Source organism: Cladophialophora psammophila (genome assembly GCF_000585535.1).
Source record: "Cladophialophora psammophila CBS 110553 chromosome Unknown aczJe-supercont1.30, whole genome shotgun sequence".
Classification (NCBI taxonomy): Eukaryota; Fungi; Ascomycota; class Eurotiomycetes; order Chaetothyriales; family Herpotrichiellaceae; genus Cladophialophora; species Cladophialophora psammophila.
In genome coordinates this window covers 50532-71691 of record NW_006912951.1, presented here as the reverse complement: position 1 = coordinate 71691, position 21160 = coordinate 50532, and the positions used below count along the sequence as shown (strand labels likewise).

The 21160-nt window shown below is 51.8% G+C and overlaps 6 protein-coding genes across 6 annotated transcripts; all 6 read left to right on the top strand.

The window, feature by feature from the left end:
- Positions 1–537: 537 nt before the first annotated feature.
- On the top strand, positions 538–2745 carry A1O5_11965 (uncharacterized protein; the record flags this gene model as incomplete). Its single annotated transcript, XM_007752534.1, has 1 exon — positions 538–2745. The coding sequence occupies one exon, from the start codon at positions 538–540 to the stop codon at positions 2743–2745; it is 2208 nt and encodes a 735-aa protein (XP_007750724.1).
- Positions 2746–3612: 867 nt separating this feature from the next.
- A1O5_11964 (uncharacterized protein) lies at positions 3613–5142 on the top strand (the record flags this gene model as incomplete). Its single annotated transcript, XM_007752533.1, has 4 exons — positions 3613–3684; positions 3744–3773; positions 3839–4822; positions 4873–5142. 4 exons carry the CDS (start codon positions 3613–3615, stop codon positions 5140–5142), a joined length of 1356 nt encoding a protein of 451 aa, XP_007750723.1.
- A 550-nt stretch (positions 5143–5692) lies between these two features.
- Positions 5693–10422, top strand: A1O5_11963 (uncharacterized protein; the record flags this gene model as incomplete). The annotated part of the gene is made up of 4 exons (XM_007752532.1): positions 5693–7041; positions 7088–7269; positions 7325–8016; positions 8065–10422. The coding sequence occupies 4 exons, from the start codon at positions 5693–5695 to the stop codon at positions 10420–10422; spliced, it is 4581 nt and encodes a 1526-aa protein (XP_007750722.1).
- A 1077-nt stretch (positions 10423–11499) lies between these two features.
- On the top strand, positions 11500–12486 carry A1O5_11962 (alcohol dehydrogenase; the record flags this gene model as incomplete). The annotated part of the gene is made up of 1 exon (XM_007752531.1): positions 11500–12486. The coding sequence occupies one exon, from the start codon at positions 11500–11502 to the stop codon at positions 12484–12486; it is 987 nt and encodes a 328-aa protein (XP_007750721.1).
- A 469-nt stretch (positions 12487–12955) lies between these two features.
- Positions 12956–16042, top strand: A1O5_11961 (uncharacterized protein; the record flags this gene model as incomplete). The annotated part of the gene is made up of 1 exon (XM_007752530.1): positions 12956–16042. One exon carries the CDS (start codon positions 12956–12958, stop codon positions 16040–16042), a length of 3087 nt encoding a protein of 1028 aa, XP_007750720.1.
- Positions 16043–18449: 2407 nt separating this feature from the next.
- On the top strand, positions 18450–19877 carry A1O5_11960 (uncharacterized protein; the record flags this gene model as incomplete). Its single annotated transcript, XM_007752529.1, has 1 exon — positions 18450–19877. The coding sequence occupies one exon, from the start codon at positions 18450–18452 to the stop codon at positions 19875–19877; it is 1428 nt and encodes a 475-aa protein (XP_007750719.1).
- Between the last annotated feature and the right edge of the window lie 1283 nt (positions 19878–21160).

Genomic DNA, 21160 nt, shown 5'->3' with positions numbered 1-21160 from the left:
TCCATAGTCTTTTGCTGGTGTCTACCCTCCATTCGTCATCCCGCCTGAAAGAGACCCGGTGGTCCACCAGAGGTTGACGGCTCGATGGGCAGCTCGCTGCAGCGCGATTCCGGTCCTGGCAATTTGGACTGCTCATCATACCCGGTACACTGCTACTCTGTCGCTGCGATCTCCTCAGCTGCCTCAGTTCAACTGTCAAAGTTTTTATTTCTGAAGCCCCTCAAAGCCTGTTCCGACCCATTGTTCAGAATCGCCGTCATGATATTTCAGTAACGCCTCGAGAACAACTCCCTTGCAATCCTAATTAACGCCATTGTTCGAATATCATATCTTCCGCCTCCACCGCCCGTCCTTCTCCTTGTACCTGTTGCAAGAGCGAGTGCGAGACCCAGGGGAATCAACTTGGACAGGAACACTGTTGACGAAGAAACGGCCTTGGAGAGGAGTACTTGCTGACGCTTGTACTATATGCTATACATCTCGGCATGCAAAAGACATCAGATGTCAACGCACGTGGCATGATAAGGGAAAACTGATATGGGTGGCGGTCAAAGATTCCATCTGCCGTCTCTAAAACGAACAAAATCCAATGCTCCCCAGCAAGGCTGGCAGCCAGAAGGAAATGAACATAAAGTACAGCATCTACTTGGGATCACTGAGACTGATTTGAACACGGCGCGGAACCAGAGCATAAGCTCTTCGGCTACTGCGAAGTTGCCAGCGTTGTCTTTTTCCGATGCCACCACCGAGCTGGGCTCTTCTCATCATCCGACAGAGCAGCTGGATGCAGGTGCAGACCTTCATTTGAAGGCGTCTTCTGTATTGCTGCACGAAGAGTTCCTGCTCAAGGCCGACGTTGCCGGCTCAACCGATTCCAAGCGGCTCAAGACATACGGCTCGTCCTCTACGATTAACTCGTACTATAATGCTTACCAGGCGCCGTTAGCCGTCTCGCAGCAGACTTCAGAATCCTCCAGGCGGGACTTCGCTTTGCGAAAAGGTGCCCCGGTTGTTGTCAAGTCCACGACCCCTGACAAGGACTCCCTGCGTCAACTGAAACTTTTTCGTCTCACCAAAAGTGAGGATAAGCCAGGAACAACGAAGAAGCTCACGAAACAGAGTCTTCAGTCTGGAGACCCTGCCGTTACGATGTTATTCGGCAGCCAGCGTCCTGCGAGGCCCTCCGACCAGGCTGGGACGACAAGGCTCTTACACCCCAATCATCATTCCATAACGCAAAAGGGGGTCCGCTTCCAATCTCTCAATGCAGAGAGATCGAAATCGTCTGGTATTTCCTCCTCTCGACAAGAAACTCCATACGTCAAGGTGAATATCAGACGGCCAAAAGCGGGAGCGAAGCATTGGTTCGATGGACTGGAAGGCGACAGCAGCGATGATGAAAGTGTCCATGAACCTGAGTTGCAGCCAAGCTTCGTTGCAGGAATGGAAATGGCTTTCGAAGGTGGCAGGATCGGTCTGATTCCAAAGGAGGGAACTCGCATCACGACCCATACATCTGAGACATCTAGCCGAGGCACGAGCTCAAGAGCAGCATCCAGCCATTTGCTCCCTTCTTCAGCGATACCGGCTCGCGTGTCAACCCTCAACGCCAAATCATCAAGGTCCACCCTTTCTCGAAATGAATCACAGCAAACTTCGTCAAAGCCGAAAGCCTCCTCTCTCGCCTCGACTGATCTGCATAAAACCAGCATTCTCGACTTGTCCTCGTCAGATGATGAGCAGCCACGGCTACCGGCACAAAGTAGAGAACCTGTAAAGGCTCCCTTGCCCCTGCTGCGCGACAGCATAGCTGTTGAATCTTTGGCTGAGTCAGAAATCGAGATTGGGACTGCCAAAGCAGTGAGTACGAAACACAATGCATCGGTGAAGGCAACACCCAGTTTGCGGCGTGTTCATGGCACTCATCCTCGGCGTCCGGCATCTTCAATGTCGAAACCATCCCACACGCGGCGGAAGCATCGGTCTACGTATCTCAGCGATCTATCCTCAAATCCTCCTCCTGAGGATGATGACCTGCTCACTTCATTTCCCGCCACCCCATCTGACCAAGCATCCTCGCACCGGCCATCTTTCCACGAATCTTGTTTGTCCGACACTGCCAGCATAGAGAGCAGGAGACTCATGAGCGTCACCCGACAGGAAGAATCTCTCTTGGCTGCAATCCGCTCAAGAAAAGCAGCACTTGGTCAGTCATCAGGCGGCGCAACGGACCGTCGGGTACAGCTTTTGAGAGACGTGGAGAAAAGGTCCACCACGCAACAACGCCCGCCGCGGACCTCCGCGGCATTGGAGGTCCAGTTGGCCTTTCAGGGGCGGACGCAAGAACAGGCACAATCTTTATGTTCCGATGCAAACTTCGATCAGGCTTCTTGCACGACTTTCCAGACAGGATTATCCACCGAGCCCAGTGGACGATATTCACTCGCCAGCTTTCGCACTGGCACTTCTATGGAGCCGGAGACAGAAATATCGTCTTCTCTAGCTACGTTTTCTCCTGGGCTACTTGCGCCGTCGAATAGCGGTGTCAATAGAATGAGCCGTTCGACTTTCTTTTCGACGTCAACCAACAGCTCGAGGGACAACTCGCGCAACCGACGGGAGAGCCACTACCTAGCCACATTGGAGAAGCTGCAGGCGGCGCCAAAAAGAGAAGAGGTTTCTTCTCAGGACTTCATTGATTTTCCTTATAACGGATGGATGAAACTTGCGGCAACGGCGCATTGACGCTGGATCACGACGTTCAAAAGTTCAGTTGCATCTCGTTTGTCGTTTCCTTTGTGGACTTCTAGGTAGGGAAATTTGTGACGACTGTAAAGAGAGTGGTGGATCACTTGTACAATAGGCATGATTCTGGCTTCTAGGCCACCTTGGTTTGATGATGACGAAGGAGGATATTCACATAGTGGATCAATGTACAGTAGGAAACCGGCGGTCTATAGAGCCGGAAATATGGAGGGAATAGCTAATAATGAATGGGCATTGTTCTTCGCATGCCGCCTCGCCGCGCAGTATCTTTGTGAGCCTTTAGGATTTGATCCTTGAATATCTCCCCCCTTGACGATTAATCCATACTGTAAGGCCAGGTGACACCATACAAAGCAACAGGTAGAGCGGGCAAAACGGGGTCTGAGTCCTGGTGGGCTCTTTCACCGCCAAACCAAGAACTTGGCAGGCATGACGCAGTGCCACTGAGTTGCAGCAGTTCCGCGAGCTGCGAAAACACCAGAAATCGCCAATCGACGCGCCGAAGAGAATCCCACCACCAGCCACCCGTCGCCAAAGGTTTCCTTTGCCTTGGTTTTGGGCTGCTGCCGCCAAAAGTCTTCCTTCACTTATTTTGTGTTGCTCGCGTGTCGGATGACCCTTGGGTCATCTTCACCTCATTGCTTAATCTCCACCCCTTGGTTCAACGTGTCAGAAACATATTACCATCTCTCACACAGAGAACCTGTCCACTCCTTCAACCCTCCGTTCCTTCTTACCGAATGACCGGCTGCTCTGCCTGGCGCAGAGCCTTTCAGCCGGAGACAACGGCATTGCATCGTCGAAGTATTGCTACTACTGGGGGTTCTGTCGCAGCGGTCTCAAGCGATGGGTGTGGAAAGGCGCGGCAACGCGCCCAAGTTCATGGGGGTGTCACTCCGGAGTCTGTCATTGAGCACTGTAAGAAGGGCCTCACGACATCGTCTACTCAGCTTCAGGCTGACTGATTTGTGGTATAGCTGACAGTACAATTCTCCACCTTCATTTTGGTAAGCCAGACCGAATACTCTGAAGATAGCCCTTGCTTGACTGACTGACCTGGTGCCTGTTAAAGCTCCTGCATTATTCGCGGGTTATGCCCACCGCTGACGGACACCGATATCTTCCTTCAACGGCCGTCTTTCTAGTCGAAGCCCTCAAATTGGCAGTATGCCTGACAATATCGCTCTACGAAATCTCCCTCTCAGTTCCCAGATCCATGCCCGCGACTTCCCTCCTCGAGACATTGGGTAGTGCCATTTTCGCCGGCGACAGCTGGAAAATGGCTTTCCCGGCTGGACTTTACACACTGGCGAACAGTCTGCAGTACATTGCAATATCTAATCTGGACGCCGCGACCTTCCACGTCACATACCAGTTCAAGATCTTTGTCACGGCAGTTTTGAGCGTCTTGCTTCTGCGGAGAACCATTTCGGGACGACAGTGGCTGTCTCTGATCCTGCTTATGCTGGGAGTTGCAATCGTCTCGCTCCCTCACGGTTCGTCAGGATCCCTAGCTGCAAGCCACCATACGAGAATCTACCTTCCACGGTCATCGAACCCTCTTCGAGAGCATTTCCGGATGGCGGAGCCCGGTTCCCATCTCAAAAAGAGATCGGCAACGTATGAAGGTATCGAAGAAGACGAGCTCGCTTTGAACACGCCCGGCATGGACGCATCTGTTGGACTGTTTGCAGTTCTGGGTGTTTGCATGTGTTCGGGGCTAGCCGGCGTGTATTTTGAAAAGGTTATCAAAGAGTCGCCAAAGAATACGTCCCTCTGGATCAGAAATGTGCAACTGTCGATATATTCTCTCTTTCCGGCATTCTTTATTGGAATCGTCTTTCTTGACGGCGAAACAGTTGCAAAGTATGGTTTTTTCGCGGGTTATAACTGGGTGGTGGTGGCGTCAATTGTCATCCAGTCCTTTGGTGGCATCGTCGCGGCGTTCTGCATTTTTTATGCCGATAACATTTCGAAGAACTTCGCTGTTAGCATCAGTATGGTCCTCAGCAGTCTGGCCAGTTTCATGTTCTTTGACTTTGCCATGACCGGACATGTAAGCGATCATGATTTATTCGTATCTGCAGGACCGCTAACAGCTTCTAGTTTTTGATTGGAGCCTCGATAGTCCTCGTCGCCACTTGGGTCTATAATTCCGAAGAAGCTCGGCTCCTACAAACTCTAGCAGTCGGGGTCAACGAGAAGGAGAAATTATCACTTAATGGTACAGCGACGTGGAACGATATGTCTATCCAGATCCCCAAAACTCCTCTCATTCAAGAAGAGACAGCCCTGGCGACGTCGAGACCAGGTTCACCAAGCCACAAAAAGAGGAATAAAGAGCCTCTCGGCTATTTTCCGAAGCATCATGATTGAATCACGACCGTTGCGGGACAGATGCTTACGATTGGACATGAAAGGATAGACTTTGGGTATACCACTTGGGAAAAGGATGAATGCTTGCAACACGATCACCAGCCAGGTAGTGGCAAGAAAACCGGGGTTCACGAGCAGCCGGAGGACGTGCAGCGCCTTCTCTGGCTGCAGAAAAGTGATCTATCAGTACCTATTCAACGAGGGAGGTTGCTTCTCAGAGAAATCGAAGAACGGGGGCACGGTCACGTGCTCCTATTTGGCTGTCCATCGCACCTGCCCATTGAAACTCTGACCTGCACCTTGCCCGCCTGCATCGTCCCTTTCAGTTTGCTTGAGAATAACTTCACTTCGACGCCTCTGTCATACAGTCACTCACCTCTTCCTTTTCCTCATTACATGCTCTTTACATGGGAACCCGCTTCGATCTGTGCCATGGATGGTGTCAGGCGGCTTCCTGCTGATTATCGACGAGATTCCTCCTACCTTTCTACCCGTTATTCACGCACGCCACGGCTGCTTGAAATCGGATCCAATTCAAATGCCTCTCACAATGTCACCCGGCGACAATCGCCTTACTTTGCTCCGCCGAGACCGGTTGGGGCTGGCCTGTTTGACCCTCACTCCCCTCCCAAGGAAGTTGAGAGAGCACTCGACGACTTCGACGACTTTGGTAAGCCACATACTCCTTAGCGTGTCATTCAAGGTGCTAAGGTCCCAATTAGACAGAGCTCTGCTTGAAAAGAGCTCAAGAGGGCAGGACATTGCGGAACGATTAGGCCTGACTCGGATCTCGCCTCCCCCCAAGCCTCTCGCACCGTTCATGACCGGTAGCACGAGGAGGTTTTTACAAGGTGAGCCACACTCCTCGTTAAGAAGCTACGCTCTCATCATGAATGTAGATGACTTGCACGACAACCCAATCATCCAGACATCCAGCTCCTCGCCCTCTGCCCCTGCTACGAGTCCAACAGTCTCTTTCCTCCAGAACCGTCAACGTGACAAGGGTAATCCATCTTTTCAAAGTAAGGCCTCTATCTCAAGACCAAATGAGCTTCCAAGTGAGGAAGTCAGATCCGCCACGAACATGAGCACTGCAAGTAAGAGAGCAAGCCAAAGATTATCGCTAAGCAGTCAGCCTGTCCGGGCTCCACCAGTCGTCCAAGGAATTCAGCTAGTCCCAACTACTGCATTGCCAGACCAAATTCGTTCAGTGTTCAAGTTTGAGATCTTCAATGCTGTCCAGTCAAAATGTTTTGAAAGCGCCTTCCGATCTGACGACAATGTCGTCGTCTCCGCCCCAACCGGCAGCGGAAAGACTGTTGTCATGGAGCTAGCTATCTGCAGGCTAGTGGCACAATCCAAAGGTCAAGACTTCAAAGTTGTATACCAGGGCCCTACCAAATCGCTATGCTCAGAAAGATATCGTGATTGGGAAACGAAGTTCGGTGCGCTCGATTTGCGTTGTGCCGAACTTACAGGTGACAGTAATTACAGCGACATTGTTAACGTGCAAAAGGCAAGCATTATCATCACAACTCCAGAGAAATGGGACAGCGTGACTCGGAAATGGAAAGACCATGCTAAACTCATGCAGCTTGTTAAGCTGTTTCTTGTCGACGAAGTGCACATCCTCAAGGATGACCGTGGCGCTACGCTTGAGGCAGTCGTGTCAAGGATGAAGTCCGTGAATTCGGACATCAGATTTGTTGCATTGTCGGCCACTGTGCCGAACTCAGAGGATATTGCAGTCTGGCTGGGGAAAGATCCTACGTCCCAACACTTACCCGCGCACAGAGAGGTCTTTGGGGAGAGTTTCCGGCCTGTCCAGCTCAAAAAGCATGTTTATGGATTTGACGTGAAAAGCAATGATTTTGCTTTTGACTCGATGTTGACGCACCAGTAAGAGAACCCTCCGAACTCGATTCGCATACTCATATTAAACTAGGATACCTGAAATCATTGCAAAGCATGGACGTGGGAAGCCCGTTATGGTCTTTTGCCCTACGCGGCGGGCTTCGGTTACAACTGCTAAGGTGATGGCGGACACATGGTCAAGCTCTAATCCATCACAGCGGCCGTGGAGTGCACCGGGAAGGCAGCTCACCTTAGCGAGCCCTGATCTCAAAAGTATCTCATCACATCCCCCCTCACAACTCATCACATACTGACTGTATCTCCACAGCCACGTCTGTCGCAGGAGTAGCTTTCCATCATGGAGGATTGAGCGCATCAGATCGCCACACAATCGAAAATGCTTTTTTAAACGGACAGATCAATATCATCTGCAGTACTTCGACGTTAGCCGTTGGCGTCAATCTGCCCTGCTATCTGGTGATTCTGAAAGGGACAAAAGCCTGGACCGACAATGGCTTCAAAGAGTATGCAGACCTAGAAGTCATGCAAATGCTGGGTAGGGCAGGCAGGCCGCAGTTCGAAACTTCAGCATGTGCAGTTATTCTCACTCGAAAGGAGAAAGTCGCCCGCTACGAAAAGATGGTGTCAGGTGAAGAATTGTTGGAGAGTTGTCTTCATCAGAATCTTATCGAGCACCTCAACGCAGAGGTTGTCCTCGGAACTGTACATGACCTAGCAACAGCAAAGCAATGGCTAGCGAGTACATTTTTCTACGTCCGCCTGAAGAGGAATCCTTCCCACTACCAACTTCAGGAGGGAATCAAGGAAAACACCGAGGACGAATTGCTCGAACAACTGTGCGAGAAAGATCTCGCGTTGCTTCTGGACGCTGGACTCATCGAACAAAACGCTCGACTGACCTCAAAATCGTTTGGAGAAGCAATGGCAAGATACTACGTCTCTTTCGACACGATGAAGTCTTTCATGCGACTACCCCCCAAGGCGAAGATGTCGGAAATCGTACGTGAAATCCGTTATGATGAGATTTTGACTGACCAGTGAGTACAGCTGTCGGTTTTGGCTCAAGCAAGAGAATTCCGCGAAGTGCGAATGTTGGCTGGGGAGAAGTCATTTTACAAGGAAATCAACAAAGCCCCGGAGATCAAGTTCCCGATTAAGGTCGATGTCGCCCTTCCGGCCCACAAGATCTCTCTACTGATCCAGGCTGAACTGGGAAATGTCGCATTACCTGACGGCGAACACCACAAAAAGCACCACCAACAGAGCCGAATTGACAAGATTCCGGTATTTGCTCATGCGAATCGGCTAATTCGGTGTATCATCGACTGTCAAATTCATCTCGAAGACGCCATCTCAACTCGACATGCGCTTGAATTAGGCCGCAGCCTTGCATCACGCGTCTGGGACAATACTGCTAGCCAGCTAAGGCAGGTTGAAGGTCTGGGCGAAGTTGCTGTTCGAAAATTGGCGTCTGCGTCAATCAACAGCATCGACACACTTCTCAATACAGAACCCTCTCGCATTGAATTGGTCCTCGGAAAGAACCCTCCCTTTGGCCACCAACTATTGCAAAAGCTGGAGTCATTCCCCAACCTGAGGGTGTCGGTCAAACAGACTGCTCGGAAACTTCGAGTCGGTGACGGTGCCAGGATCAAAATAATTGCAGAAATTGGATTCTTGAACAACGTGTTGCCTCGATCCTTCAACAAAAAGAATTTCTCTGTCTGCTTCCTGGCTGAGACATCTCAAGGAGCTCTCATGGACTTCAGGAGATTCAACCCGAAGAAGTTGCAAAATTATGAGCAAGTATGTCTGACTTTGCACCTTACGAGGCCAACGAGTCACGTCAACTGCTATGTGATGTGTGACGATATTGCTGGCACCAGCAAGTATGCCCAGCTGAACCTGTCCGACATCCCGAATTCAGTGTATCGTAATCTGCGAGCGCGGGAAAGCATGCAAGACGAGCCAGAAAACTATAAGCGCAATGCTGGAGCATCGGAGTTCTGGGATGAGGACTTCGGCGACGGTGGCGTCAACGATCAGGATCTGCTTGCTGTCGAAGCCGATGGAACCACAATTGAAGAGATCGAAGACATCGATGACATTCTCGACAAAGAAGACAAGAAGTGGACTAAGCCATCAAAGCAGGTTCTACACCAACACGGAAGCGAGAATCATGAACGCACAGAAGACTCTGATGTTCCTATTTATCGAAAGTCTATACAGCTACCCAGCGGGCGCTGGACTTGTCAACATGACTGTAGTGAGCGCGGCAGGAAATGCAAACACAGATGTTGCAAAGAAGGCGTGGCGAAGCCTAGGCGCAGACCAAAGACGGAGCCCAAGATCAAAGAAGAAGAGAAAGGCCAAAAAAAGATAACCGCAGTAATGCAGCCTCCTGGTGGACCTAAAGCGAAGCCGGAAAGCAAACATCATATGGGGTCAGCAGATGTGGCCAAACCAGCACAGGAAAACAAGCTAGATCAGAATAGGGCAAGTGTATTCAACATTCCAAGAAGCCGAAGCCACGGGGATATGATGCCATATAGTCTCACAAAGCACATCGACGAACCTGGGGCAAAAAGACTGAAGCTGTCAAAGGATCGGGAAACAGACAACTTCGAACATCCTTACGCGGATACAGATTTCAAGTCTGAGCATTCACAGGAACCTGACAACAATGGCGCAACAGAGACGGAAAAGGAACACAATTCCCGGCTGGAAATTGCCAATGATGGCTTCTTTGCTCTCCTTTCCGATGAGGACGATGACGGCGATATCAAGCTCCCCCACGAGGGGTTTGGACCACTTAATAAACATGGCCCCGGCACTGGAATTAGCGCTGAAGTTGTTGACAAAGCAAACGGCTTCAGCACAGACACTCCCGGCGAGGACTGGCCTGCTGGATATGAGGAAAAAATGGATTTCTTGACCTCGGATGTTGACCTCGGATGTTTTGATGCACCACTCGAGCACGTTACCATGTCTGACGTCCTCAAGAAAGGTAAAAGTCCTGCAACACGTCATGACAGCTTTGCGATGCCAGAACTACCTAATCTTGCGAATGGAACGGACTTCAACGGTGATTTCTTCCTCGCTCCTATCGACTTCGGTGGACTTCCAGTGGATCACGCTGGGCAAGTTGATGACTCTGTGGGTATTGGGTGCGAGGATATCACATCATTTACAGATACACCGGTCGATTCCTTGGTGAAGACCCCAGAAGACCCAGGGACCTTGGCCGTACCAATAGAGGTAGAAGATGGTGCAGTGGAGACACCCTGCAAAGAGTCTGACTCTGAGCGGGAAAAGAGACTGTACGAAGAAGATCAGAAGAAAAAATGGGAAGGAATTGATCAGTGGATTTATGATGAGTTCCATGAATACGTCGAGCTTGTTTGACGAGATAATATCGGTCTGAGCAGTCTGTGCAACTTGAAACGACAGCAGTTGAGGTGTGAAGAGATCAAACGACAGCCGACAGCATCAGAATGAATCAAAAGCGGGCGACTCAATACAAGAAGGGTGGGGATGGATTCGGGCGAGATAAAGGAAAGCTGGTAAAAAAAAAAAAAGGCAACTTACATGGCAGAATTCGGGGCAACTAGAGCAGCGCTGATAGGACCGAGTAGCTAGAGACACTCCTCAACCAGAAGAAAGAGGGTAAAGGGAAATACGTGTGGAGGGAGGACACATCAATTGATCAAGTGCATGGGTTTAAATTTGCCGGCGACCATAACCCTTCTTCCAAAACAACGAAGAGGACGTCAATTATGCGTCCCGAGCAGATGTCAATGCCGCCGTAGAGACACGACTCCAGCGGAAACGTTTCTCTAAACGGCTATTCGGATTCGGAAAGGGCTTCTGTCACCCTGCTGTGCCATGCACCCCGTTCATCAATCTTCCAATATGAAATTGCTTTCAGATGCCCGCTCTCCGCCGAGGGGAAGTCCATTACCAAGCTCCCCGCGATGCCGTCAAAGAGGACGGAACATCCGTTGCGGGAAGTCGTCGTCTGTTCGTGGAAGCTGTTGGGCGCTAGCCGTGACACCAAACGATCTCATCCGGTTGGCCGTGGCCGCTCATCACTGGTCTGCTTAATAAGAAGCCAAGAGTGGCAAGCTTTAACTCCAGACGCTCAGTTTGCGCTTTGAAATACACAGGGTCCAAGAGAACTCGTTCCTGAAGAACTGTGACGCTCTGACGGTATCTTGATCGGGACCTCCCCTGGCCACAGCATGATGTCAATCTTGTGGTGGTCCGACTCCCGCGAGGACGTGAAAGCAATGCGGGTCAGTAATGGCTTTCTGAATCCAGCTGCAGCTGTGTGTATAAAAGAATACAAATGAGTCCTCTTTACCACCGTCCTGTACATCCAGCAAGTTTCTCCGTCAAACAATCAAGTTCCAACTAGATCCAACCGCCTCCAATAAAGACATAAAGGCACTAAAAGGAGACACTAAAACGAGTTCCTTCAAAATGGTCGAGTTCATTGTGTTCAAAGGCGGCAAGACAGGCATCGTCAAAGCCACTTCCTGCCGCGAGATTGGTCCGCACGAAGTTCTGGTGAAAATAACACACAGTGGTCTTTGTGGCACGGATCTGCATCACAAAGCTATGGATATGGGCCTCGGGCACGAAGGCGTGGGAATCGTCGAGGAGATTGGCGAGGATGTTACGATGCTCAAGACAGGCGACCGAGTTGGCTGGGGTTACCTTCACCGCGCCTGCGGGCATTGCAAGCAATGTCTTCGTGGCGCGGAAACATTCTGCTCTGACCGCCAAATATACGGATCAGCCAATCTTGACCAGGGATCCCTGGGATCGCACGCCGTGTGGAGCGAGGACTTCTTGTTCAAAATTCCCCCGGAGATCAGTTTGGAGGACGCTGCTCCCTTGATGTGCGGCGGGGCTACAGTGTTCAATGCCCTCCAATTCCACGGCGTCAAGAGCACGGATCGTGTTGGAGTGATCGGCATCGGCGGGCTTGGACATCTGGCAACTCAATTTGCTGCTGCAATGGGATGCCAGGTTGTCGTCTTCTCTGGCACAGAAAGCAAGAAGGACGAGGCCGTGAGACTCGGGGCCAGAGAATTCTGTGCGACCAAAGGACAGAAGGAGTTGAAGATTTCAAAGCCGATCGACCACTTGCTCGTCACGACTGCCACGCAACCGGATTGGAGTATGTACCTCCCCATAATGGCACCCGCGGGCACGATTTATCCTCTCACTGTCAGCTCTGAAGATCTGAAGATGCCGTACATGAACATAATCATGAGCGGTCTGAGGGTGCAGGGCAGCCTGGTGGCTGCTAGGGAAATCCACCGGGAGATGCTCGAGTTTGCCGCTGTCCATGGCTTGAAACCTATCATTCAGACCTTCCCTTTGACAGAGATTGGCATCGATGAAGCATTCAAGACCTTGGAAAGTGGAAAAATGCGATATAGAGGGGTGCTTGTGGCTTGAATGGAGATGCTCGAGATTGGCTGGCGTTTGGTTGCGGTGGATTCCCAGAATGGATAGCCCAAGATCTCCTCAACGTACCCTCGACTGAATTGATAGAGTGCAATACAATAGAGGGCATGTCTATCCATCTTGACGTCAGATCTTCATCAGTTGTCTTGGTGTGCTAGGAACGCCGAGACGCTCTCGACGCCATCTTGTCGAGGCTCTGCCGAATTTAAACCGAATCACGTGGTATTCTCGTCAAACACAGTACTGTAACAAGTAGATCCTCTCCTAGGAAAAGGAGACGCGTGTCCAATGGCCCTGATGGGACTAGCATTGACGGATATTAGTTTTTCCGTTACTGCTGAATGCAACCCCGAGCCCAGCCTCTCGCCTCCCCAAGTTCTGTTCGATCTTCCAAGACCAGTCGTGCTTCCTCCCAGAGAAAAAAAAAACCTGGCCTGGGCCAGACGTCAATGCGGCAACGATGCTGCTGAAGCCCAAGGAGGAGGCGGGCGACAGCCAGACAGATGCTGATGTACGAGGTCTACGCAAGATTCGAGCTCAAAGCCCGTGGACATGGCGACCTCTCACTCTCATTACAACCGCCCTCGCCCTCTTGTCGCTCTCTATCATCCTTCGCTCGTCCCTCCGACTGCAAGTCGACCCTCAGGGATGTGTCATGTCGATGATGGCCCCGACTTACATCAAGCTCTCCGGGTTTGACACGGAGCATTCGCGCTTTGCAACTAAATATTCGCTGTACTTGTATCGGGAAGAGGGGGTTGACGAATACACGAAGGATAATATTGGACTGCGAGGGGCTCCCGTGCTTTTCATTCCGGGCAATGCTGGGAGTTACAAACAAGTTCGATCCCTCTCCTCCGAGTCCTCCCGCTACTTCCACGACGTCTTGCGGCACGATGCCGAAGCCATCAAAGCTGGTGTGCGATCGTTCGACTTCTTCACCATCAACTTCAACGAGGATCTTTCGGCTTTCCACGGCCAGACGCTGCTTGATCAAGCCGAATACGTCAATGAAGCTATCGCCTTCATCCTCTCCCTCTATGTCGACAGCAACCGTCTCCGTCGCGACTCGCAATTGCCCGACCCGAGCTCTGTTATCCTGATTGGACATTCGATGGGCGGGATTGTCGCACGCACTGTCCTTGTGTCCCCAAAGTACCAGGCCAACTCGGTCAATACCATTATTACCATGTCAACGCCTCATGCACGACCGCCAGTTTCCTTCGATGCGGACGTTGTCTCTCTGTATCAACAGGTCAACGAGTACTGGCGAGAAGCTTATTTACAGCGCTGGGCTAGCAATAATCCTTTATGGCATACGACCCTAATATCTATTGCTGGAGGAGGTCGAGACACTACTGTGCCTTCCGATTACGCGAATATTGCCTCACTTGTTCCCGAAAGCCATGGTTTCACCGTTTTCAGTTCCACCATCCCCAGTGTCTGGACTTCGATGGACCACTTGGCGATCACTTGGGCAGACCAAATGCGAAAAGTCATCATTAGATCTCTGTACGATGTGGTTGATGTTCGCCGGGCGGCACAAACCAAGCCGCGGTCGGAGCGCATGAAGGTTTTCCGGAAGTGGTTTTTGACGGGCCTAGAAGACAATGCCCCGAAGAACATGCGTGATGCGCCACACGAGGTTCTTCTAACACTTGGCGATGGGACAAGATCTGCCGTGGCTAAGGGGGACAACGTTACCCTGCAGCATTTTGGGGAGAAAGATCATATGTTCGCAGTCCTGCTCCCGATCCCATCCGTGGACAATACTACATCAAAACTTTTCTCACTTCTGACGGACCAGCAGATGGATACCCAAGGTGGCTTTGAGAAAATGGAAGTATTGTTCTGCAGTGCCTTTCCACTTGCTGGGGGGCTGACTTTAACACCATTGCCAATTCAATTCGACCTCTCGCCTGGTGATCCTAGCGCAACGCGACTTGCTTGCAAGAGGCCAGCCGGAGATGCCATACAACTGCCTGCCTCAACCAGGCTGTCCCAATTTCCGTTCGAACAACAGCCTCCGTTCACCTTTTTGAGCTACGATCTGAGAGAACTTCAAGACCACCAGTTTGTTGCAATGATAGACAAATCCACGGAAAGGAACCATGGCTGGGCTCATGCGGAGATTGTCCCTGCCTCTGACTCCGTCGTCGCATCTGAAGTGAGCCTGCCAATGCTCCTGCTTCGAGGGTTGAATCTGGAGCTCCCTCCTAGCCGCCCTTTGGTGACAGAAATCCGGGTGCCATCCATTCGGTCAAGCTTACTGGCGTATACTCTCCAGATTCGCCAGCACGGTTGCAGAACCGATACAGAGCTCTTCACACCATTGTTGAGGCAGCACATTGACAGTCCATACGAGTCCAAGTATTTCGTCAACTTCAAACAGGGAGATGTCAATCTCCATGGCGCCGCTCCGTTTATGCCGCCTACGCTCGATGGCCGCGAGTCGAAGGCAGGCGTGGCCTTCCAGATCTGGTCCGATCCGACGTGCAACTCTTCCTTGGAGATCCGCCTGCGGGCGGATCCCGTCGGAAGTCTCGGCAAGCTTGTGATCAGATACCGCACAGTCTTTGCGGTCTTTCCTTTGCTGGTGGTGGCAATGGTCCTGCGGAAGCAATTTCGAGTTTACGACAGCTCGGGGGTCTTCATCTCTTTCTCTGAGAGCCTGGACCAAAGCTTGAGGCTACCGCTACCTGTATTGATGCTATCGATGACCTTCTTTGCAACCGCTTTTACCACTGCAAGCTCAGCGAATCTCGTCTCGAGCAGTCATCCTCAAACCAACGGGACGGCGGTGGACTTTGCCCAGAACGACCTTCTTTTGGGTTCTCAGGACACATTCTTCTGGTTCCTTGTCCCTTTGGCAGGCTTGCTTAGCGTTGGCGCCTGCGTTCTGGTGAACTATGCAATCTTGGGACTATTACACTTCATTGTCATCCTGTCAAATTTCATCTCACAACGCTACATGAAACCCGATGATGGTGACAAGGGCGTGGCTTCTGCCTTCGTGGCAAGCACGCCTCGCCGTCGAGTCATCAATACGGCTGTTCTTCTATTCCTCGTTGCGACAATCATTCCTTATCCATTCGCCTACGTTGTGGCCTGCATTGTACAATTTTGTACCTGCGCACGAGCGTTGCGGCATGCCAAAGATTCAAGATCTGGGCCGGCGCATAACTTCTTCAACTACACGTATTCGATACTCATTTTAATGCTCTGGGTCTTGCCGATTAATGTTCCGGTTCTGGTTGTCTGGGTCCATAATTTGGCGGTGCACTGGCTGACACCGTTCTCATCCCACCACAACGTGTTGTCAATAATGCCCTTCATCCTCTTGGTCGAAACCTTGTCGAGTGGGAAAATGGTACCATCTGTCCGGTCATTCAGATGGGCTACCAACCTATTGTTTTTTGTGTTGGCTGTCTATGCGGCGTTGTACGGCATGACTTACGCGTACCGATTACATTATATTGCGAACATTATTGCGTTGTGGCTAGTCTTGCTTCATTTCTCAACCTACCAGAAACGGATACCCACCTAGAGGCGAATCGCGGCACAGCCTTGGCTATCTTGGTCCACCGGCACAACAGAGATAGAACTCTAGATCGGAAATTGGGAAGAGCCAACGGCACAAGTCATTTCGTTGTGGACGGTGCCAATCTTTCGATGATAGAAGCTTGTGAAGATCAAAAAGGAGTCTACATAGAGTGGGCATCGCTCGGCTATTGTGTCCAACAGATCTAATGATACAGTACCAAAGAATTTCTTTTGTGCTTCTGCCGACCTGTTGCTCAGAGGTGAAGGGATGCTAGAGCATTTCTTCGACCTAGACGTGCCTCAAGGCCGTCAACCTTTACGCCTTCATCTCGACACGAAGGACAGTGCCATAGTCGTTTATGTTACTATCAGTACCAGCATTTCAACTGTAAATATCACGAGGTTCTGCGGCGAAGGGGGAGATTGGAGGAATGAAACTTGTTGGGTTCGACTTTCTTTTATTACATGACGAGCGCCATTTCCAGCAGCGCCGACGCTCTCGACAACCACCTGGTTCGAATCGTATTTCCACCGAGAAGCTTTGCATCTACACAGATATCAGGGTTTGGGGAGGCAAACCAGGGAAAAACGTCTGATGAGTGGGTAAAGACAGAAGTGGCATTGGGTGATCAAGTGAGGTAGTGGTGAATGCAATGAACAACTCATCCATGGTTTGCTCCGATCGCTTTACTGCCGCGACCTCTTCCAAATCCGTCCTGTGTCCTTTCGCGGTCGCCAAAATTCTGCCTGTAGTTCTTTATGCATTCAACCTCCTTGCCACGACAAACGCGCACTCGGCTGTGTTGAAAAAGGAAACATGCCTACACCGGCTCAACCATTTCTCCCCAGCGACGCCTCGTCGACCGATGCTCCAAAACAACAAGCGCACAATCACGATCGTAGTCATTCTCCCGCTGCCTGGGTCGGAGTGTCCATATGCGCCATTATCTGTCTCGCGTGGATTCTCAGATACTCATATCTCGCGTCACCTTTTTGGCTTCACCGTATGAGGCGTCGCCTTGGGATCAAACCAGCCTCTCGCACCCCGATCTCTCATCATCCGACTCGGCACAGAACTGGGACCGAGTCTCCAACCCCGTGGATCGCGCGGCCCGAGCCAGCCTATTTTCGAACACCCTCCAAAGACACTTTACCTGTCTATCAGCCGACCAACCAGTTCAGCAGCGATGTGCTGGAGGCGCTGTTGAATTTGGGGCCGGCGGCTGGGGGCGCACGGCCGCCTTCGTACAGATCGAAATTGTCTCAAGAATGGCGAAGTGCGATGGGGACCAGGACCGAGACCGGGACCAGGACCAGGACAAGGGACGACGAGGAGTCTGGGTTCTCATGAAGGAGGCAACTGGATCATGACAGCAATTATTAGAGAACAAGCCAAGAAGGTAACAAGACCCTATTAGTTCTGCAAGGGCGACAGTAGATCGGGACGGGGCTGAAGTGGAAGCGGGGGGGGCGCCTCCTGGACCTTTTGGATAGGAAATGAGATCAAAACTGCGGCAGTCATTATTGTATTGGATGGAGGCTGAACTCAGGCGGAGAGCTATGTACTGTAGAGAGCGGCAGAACTGGTCTTGCAGGGTGGATACACAACGGCAGTGCCGTGAACGGAGTACCTATCGAATTGACGTTGGACGAGAGCGGCCATGGGTCGCGGTTCGGTTGCAATGGACTTTCGGATGGGCGACTGGTTCCCCGGATTTTTGCAGCCTAGGTACGACTCTCTTTAAGCAGGTACTTGTAGTCTTGACTCTCCGGGCGCCAGCAGCGCCAATTTTCTTTGCCAAAGCTTAAACCATTTACCCCGGGCCACGCTTGCGTAATCCAGCAAGCCCCAAGCCTGCCTAAGACACTTGCGGCATGGCGGGATACTGGTGTGGCCCGGTTTGGCCCTAGGGTTCCGGCAAAGAATTGCTGCTTTGGGGCCTGGGGCGGCCATTGCGGATCAGCCGAGACACTCCGTCGTCTCTAGGCGATTGGACGGTTAGGGGCCCCGGGGGGGGGCCGCTGCTGTACCAATTACTGGGTGCTGCCCACACTGCCCAGTGCCCACAACTGCCCACAATTGCCCACACCTGCCATGCGCTGCTTCGGATTTCTTTCTCGCCCTGTTACTGTGTGTGCGGGTGGGCTGCTTGCTGCGTGCTCTGGCAAACGCAACCACTACCCTCTTCTCGCCTCGCCATCCGCTTGCCTGCTCGTGTGAGTTGAGTCCTTTTCACTACTCGGTACTCTCTCGTTCCACTCTACTTGTCTCCTCCATGCTATATTTCATGAATTCAATGCCGGCACACCTATCCGTTCCGAACCATCCACACGCTACGTAGCATCACTCACCAGCCTCGCAAGATCACCTCATCGGGACTCCCCGCCCTGCGATCCTTCAACCACCTTTCATGGCTCAGTCCTCACCTCGGCCCTCACTTGATGGGCACAGCCATGCCTCTGCTCCCTTTTTCCACACTCTGACTCAACGCCTGCGCAAGAGCTCTAATGCCAGCTCCTACAGCTCAGACCCCTCTTCTCCATCCCCGGCCGACCCGGTGTCAAGGACAGAGGCTTCCCGAGCTGCGAGGCGGATGGTGCTGTCAATGGTGCGAGACGACTGGGAGTGGCCTCCGCCTGCGTCACCTACATCCGCAGCCAACAACGGCGGCAGATCCCCCATTCCCCACCGCGAGCCTCTGACATACCGCTTACGCGAAGAAGCCCAATCCGACCTGGAAATCGACGACGTGGCCTCCAAACGCCGCGCAAAGGTTGACCCATACAAGTTCGAAAGTCCCGAGGCGGTGGGGAATGTGATTGCCGAGCGCCGGAGGAAACGCAGAAAAATGCAGGAAGAAGAAATGTCCTGGAATGAAGGGTTGAAGATCTGGATTGAAAGGCGCGATGCCTGGACGGGAGCTCTGCAGCAGAAACCTAACAGCAACAAACCAACAGAACGACGGCCCTCGCCGACCACAAAAAGGCCTTCGTACAAATCTCGCCTTTCTCAAGTCTTCACAGGACACAAGGGGGACCAGCCCAACTCCACGGACGGGGGTTCAACAAGCTGGCCCGTTTCTCCAGCTTCACCTACGCCAGAGTGCTCGAGCATAGAGAGCATCGAAGCCACTCCGGCCACGCAGACCACCACGAACACGACCGCTGAACCTCTCTCGCCAGCCTCATCCTCTCAACTGCCATCGTCACCGCCATCTTTAGTGTCTACAGAACCCGGCCCCTGGATACCCATCTATCCTCCCATCCTCCCCCAAGACAACATTATCCGAGACCGCATAAAGCCCTCGGCCTACCCGACCATCTACTCGAAAATTGTAGTCCAAGGCCTCACGCCTAACGTGCCCATTCCGCTATGTCACATGATTCCCGCATTGGTCGAAGGGTGGAAGTCCGAGGGGAACTGGCCGCCTCAACCCAGCGCCACTCTCGCGCAGGATGTGAAGAAGGGGAGGAAGAGCAGCACCCTGGCCAAGTGGAGAAAAGAACACTCTGAAGACCAGCACAATGGGCAGGATTCCTCCCACCACCATCACTTCCTCCACCATGGCCATCACGGTGGCAGTGCTGTTGGCGGTGGTGGAGAAGTGGCAGCAGCAGTTGTAAGCGGCGCCAAGGACCACCAAAATGTGCATGAGGACGGAGGAAGAGGTCATAGAGTGCGAAGAAGTATAGGTATGATGAGGAGGGTTGGGTCGTTGTTGGGTGGGTCCATGAGCAGTGACGGTCTCGATGAGTTGGGGATTGAGTTCCGCGACCAGGACGAGGAGGAAATGGGGAGGAACGTGGCGCTGAACAAAGGTTTGGTTCATAAAAGCTAAAAGAAAACCATGGGGGACGGATGCACGAGGCAAGAGAAGGAAGCGAGGATGTTGTTCTTTGGTTGTCGTTAGTTTTTCTATCTCTCTTTTCGGGGCCCAATGAAATGGGTATGGTATGGTATCTTTGTCTCGGTTGCATGGCATCCGTAGGGGGGACAGAAGGACTGAGGGCTGCATTTGATATGATCTGATACGACTTGTATCTCACGACGGCGGAACCTGGTGGTACCCCTTTATCTACTGTCCACTGGCTCGTACGCCACGAGCATGAGGATAACGCACGATTTATGATTTGTGATGAGAATGGCGGGATGTGGAATATATGATAGGATATAGGGCGTAGAACCTGACATTTGATATTTGTGGATATATCGCATCGAACATCTATGAGTACCTCCCTGCCTAATAGTGAACGAGCTGCATGCACAAGGCACGGACCACTACTACCTTGAACAAACATACTGCGCCAGTGCCCAGCTACCTAGTCCTTGGGGATAGAGGCTGTAACGTTCGTCGTTCGTCCGTCTGTAGTGCGCGTTGCTGTACGTGTCGGAATGAGAATCGGGGTCGGTACTGACTGACATCAGTCAGGGCCGGAACCAGAATCACCATCAGGGTCAGGGTCAGGGTCAGGGTCAGGGTCAGGGTCAGGATGAGGATCGGAGTCAGCGGCGGCACCAGGCTTCGCATGAGGCTCAGTATCCGTGCAATGTCTCAATTGAAAGTCACAATGTTGATTCGAACTGCCTTGGCCAACTATCCAGCCATCTAACCGGCCATTCGACCACCTGGGATCAGTTTAACCAAGCTACCTTCACCTCCTCACCTCCCTCCCAGCCAATGCTGCAAGAAATGTTCTTGCACAGAGACACACTGCTCTGTCAGCTCTGCCAAGCCCGTGAAGAAGACAAGACGAAAATGATTTCCTGGAAGAAGCATACCCCCAACGCCATTCCGCCTACGCCGCCTCCCGAACACTTTTTGTTTTGTTTTGTTTGTTTTTTTGCCTTTGTTCTTCATTCCAGGTTCCTTTTCTTTCCAAATTCCTGAGCCAGAACCTCCATTTCATCACACTAGCTCTCCGTCCAGACCGAGAACATAAGATTCTGCTTTTATTGTTACATTTCATCCTGGTTATCTACGCATTTCATAGCCCGTTATGTGGTGGTGGTGGTGGTGGTGGTGGTGGTTGTTGTTGTTGTTGTTGTTGTTGTTGTTGTTGTTGTTGTTGTTGTTGTTGTTGTTGTTGTTGTTGTTGTTGTTGTTGTTGTTGTTGTTGTTGT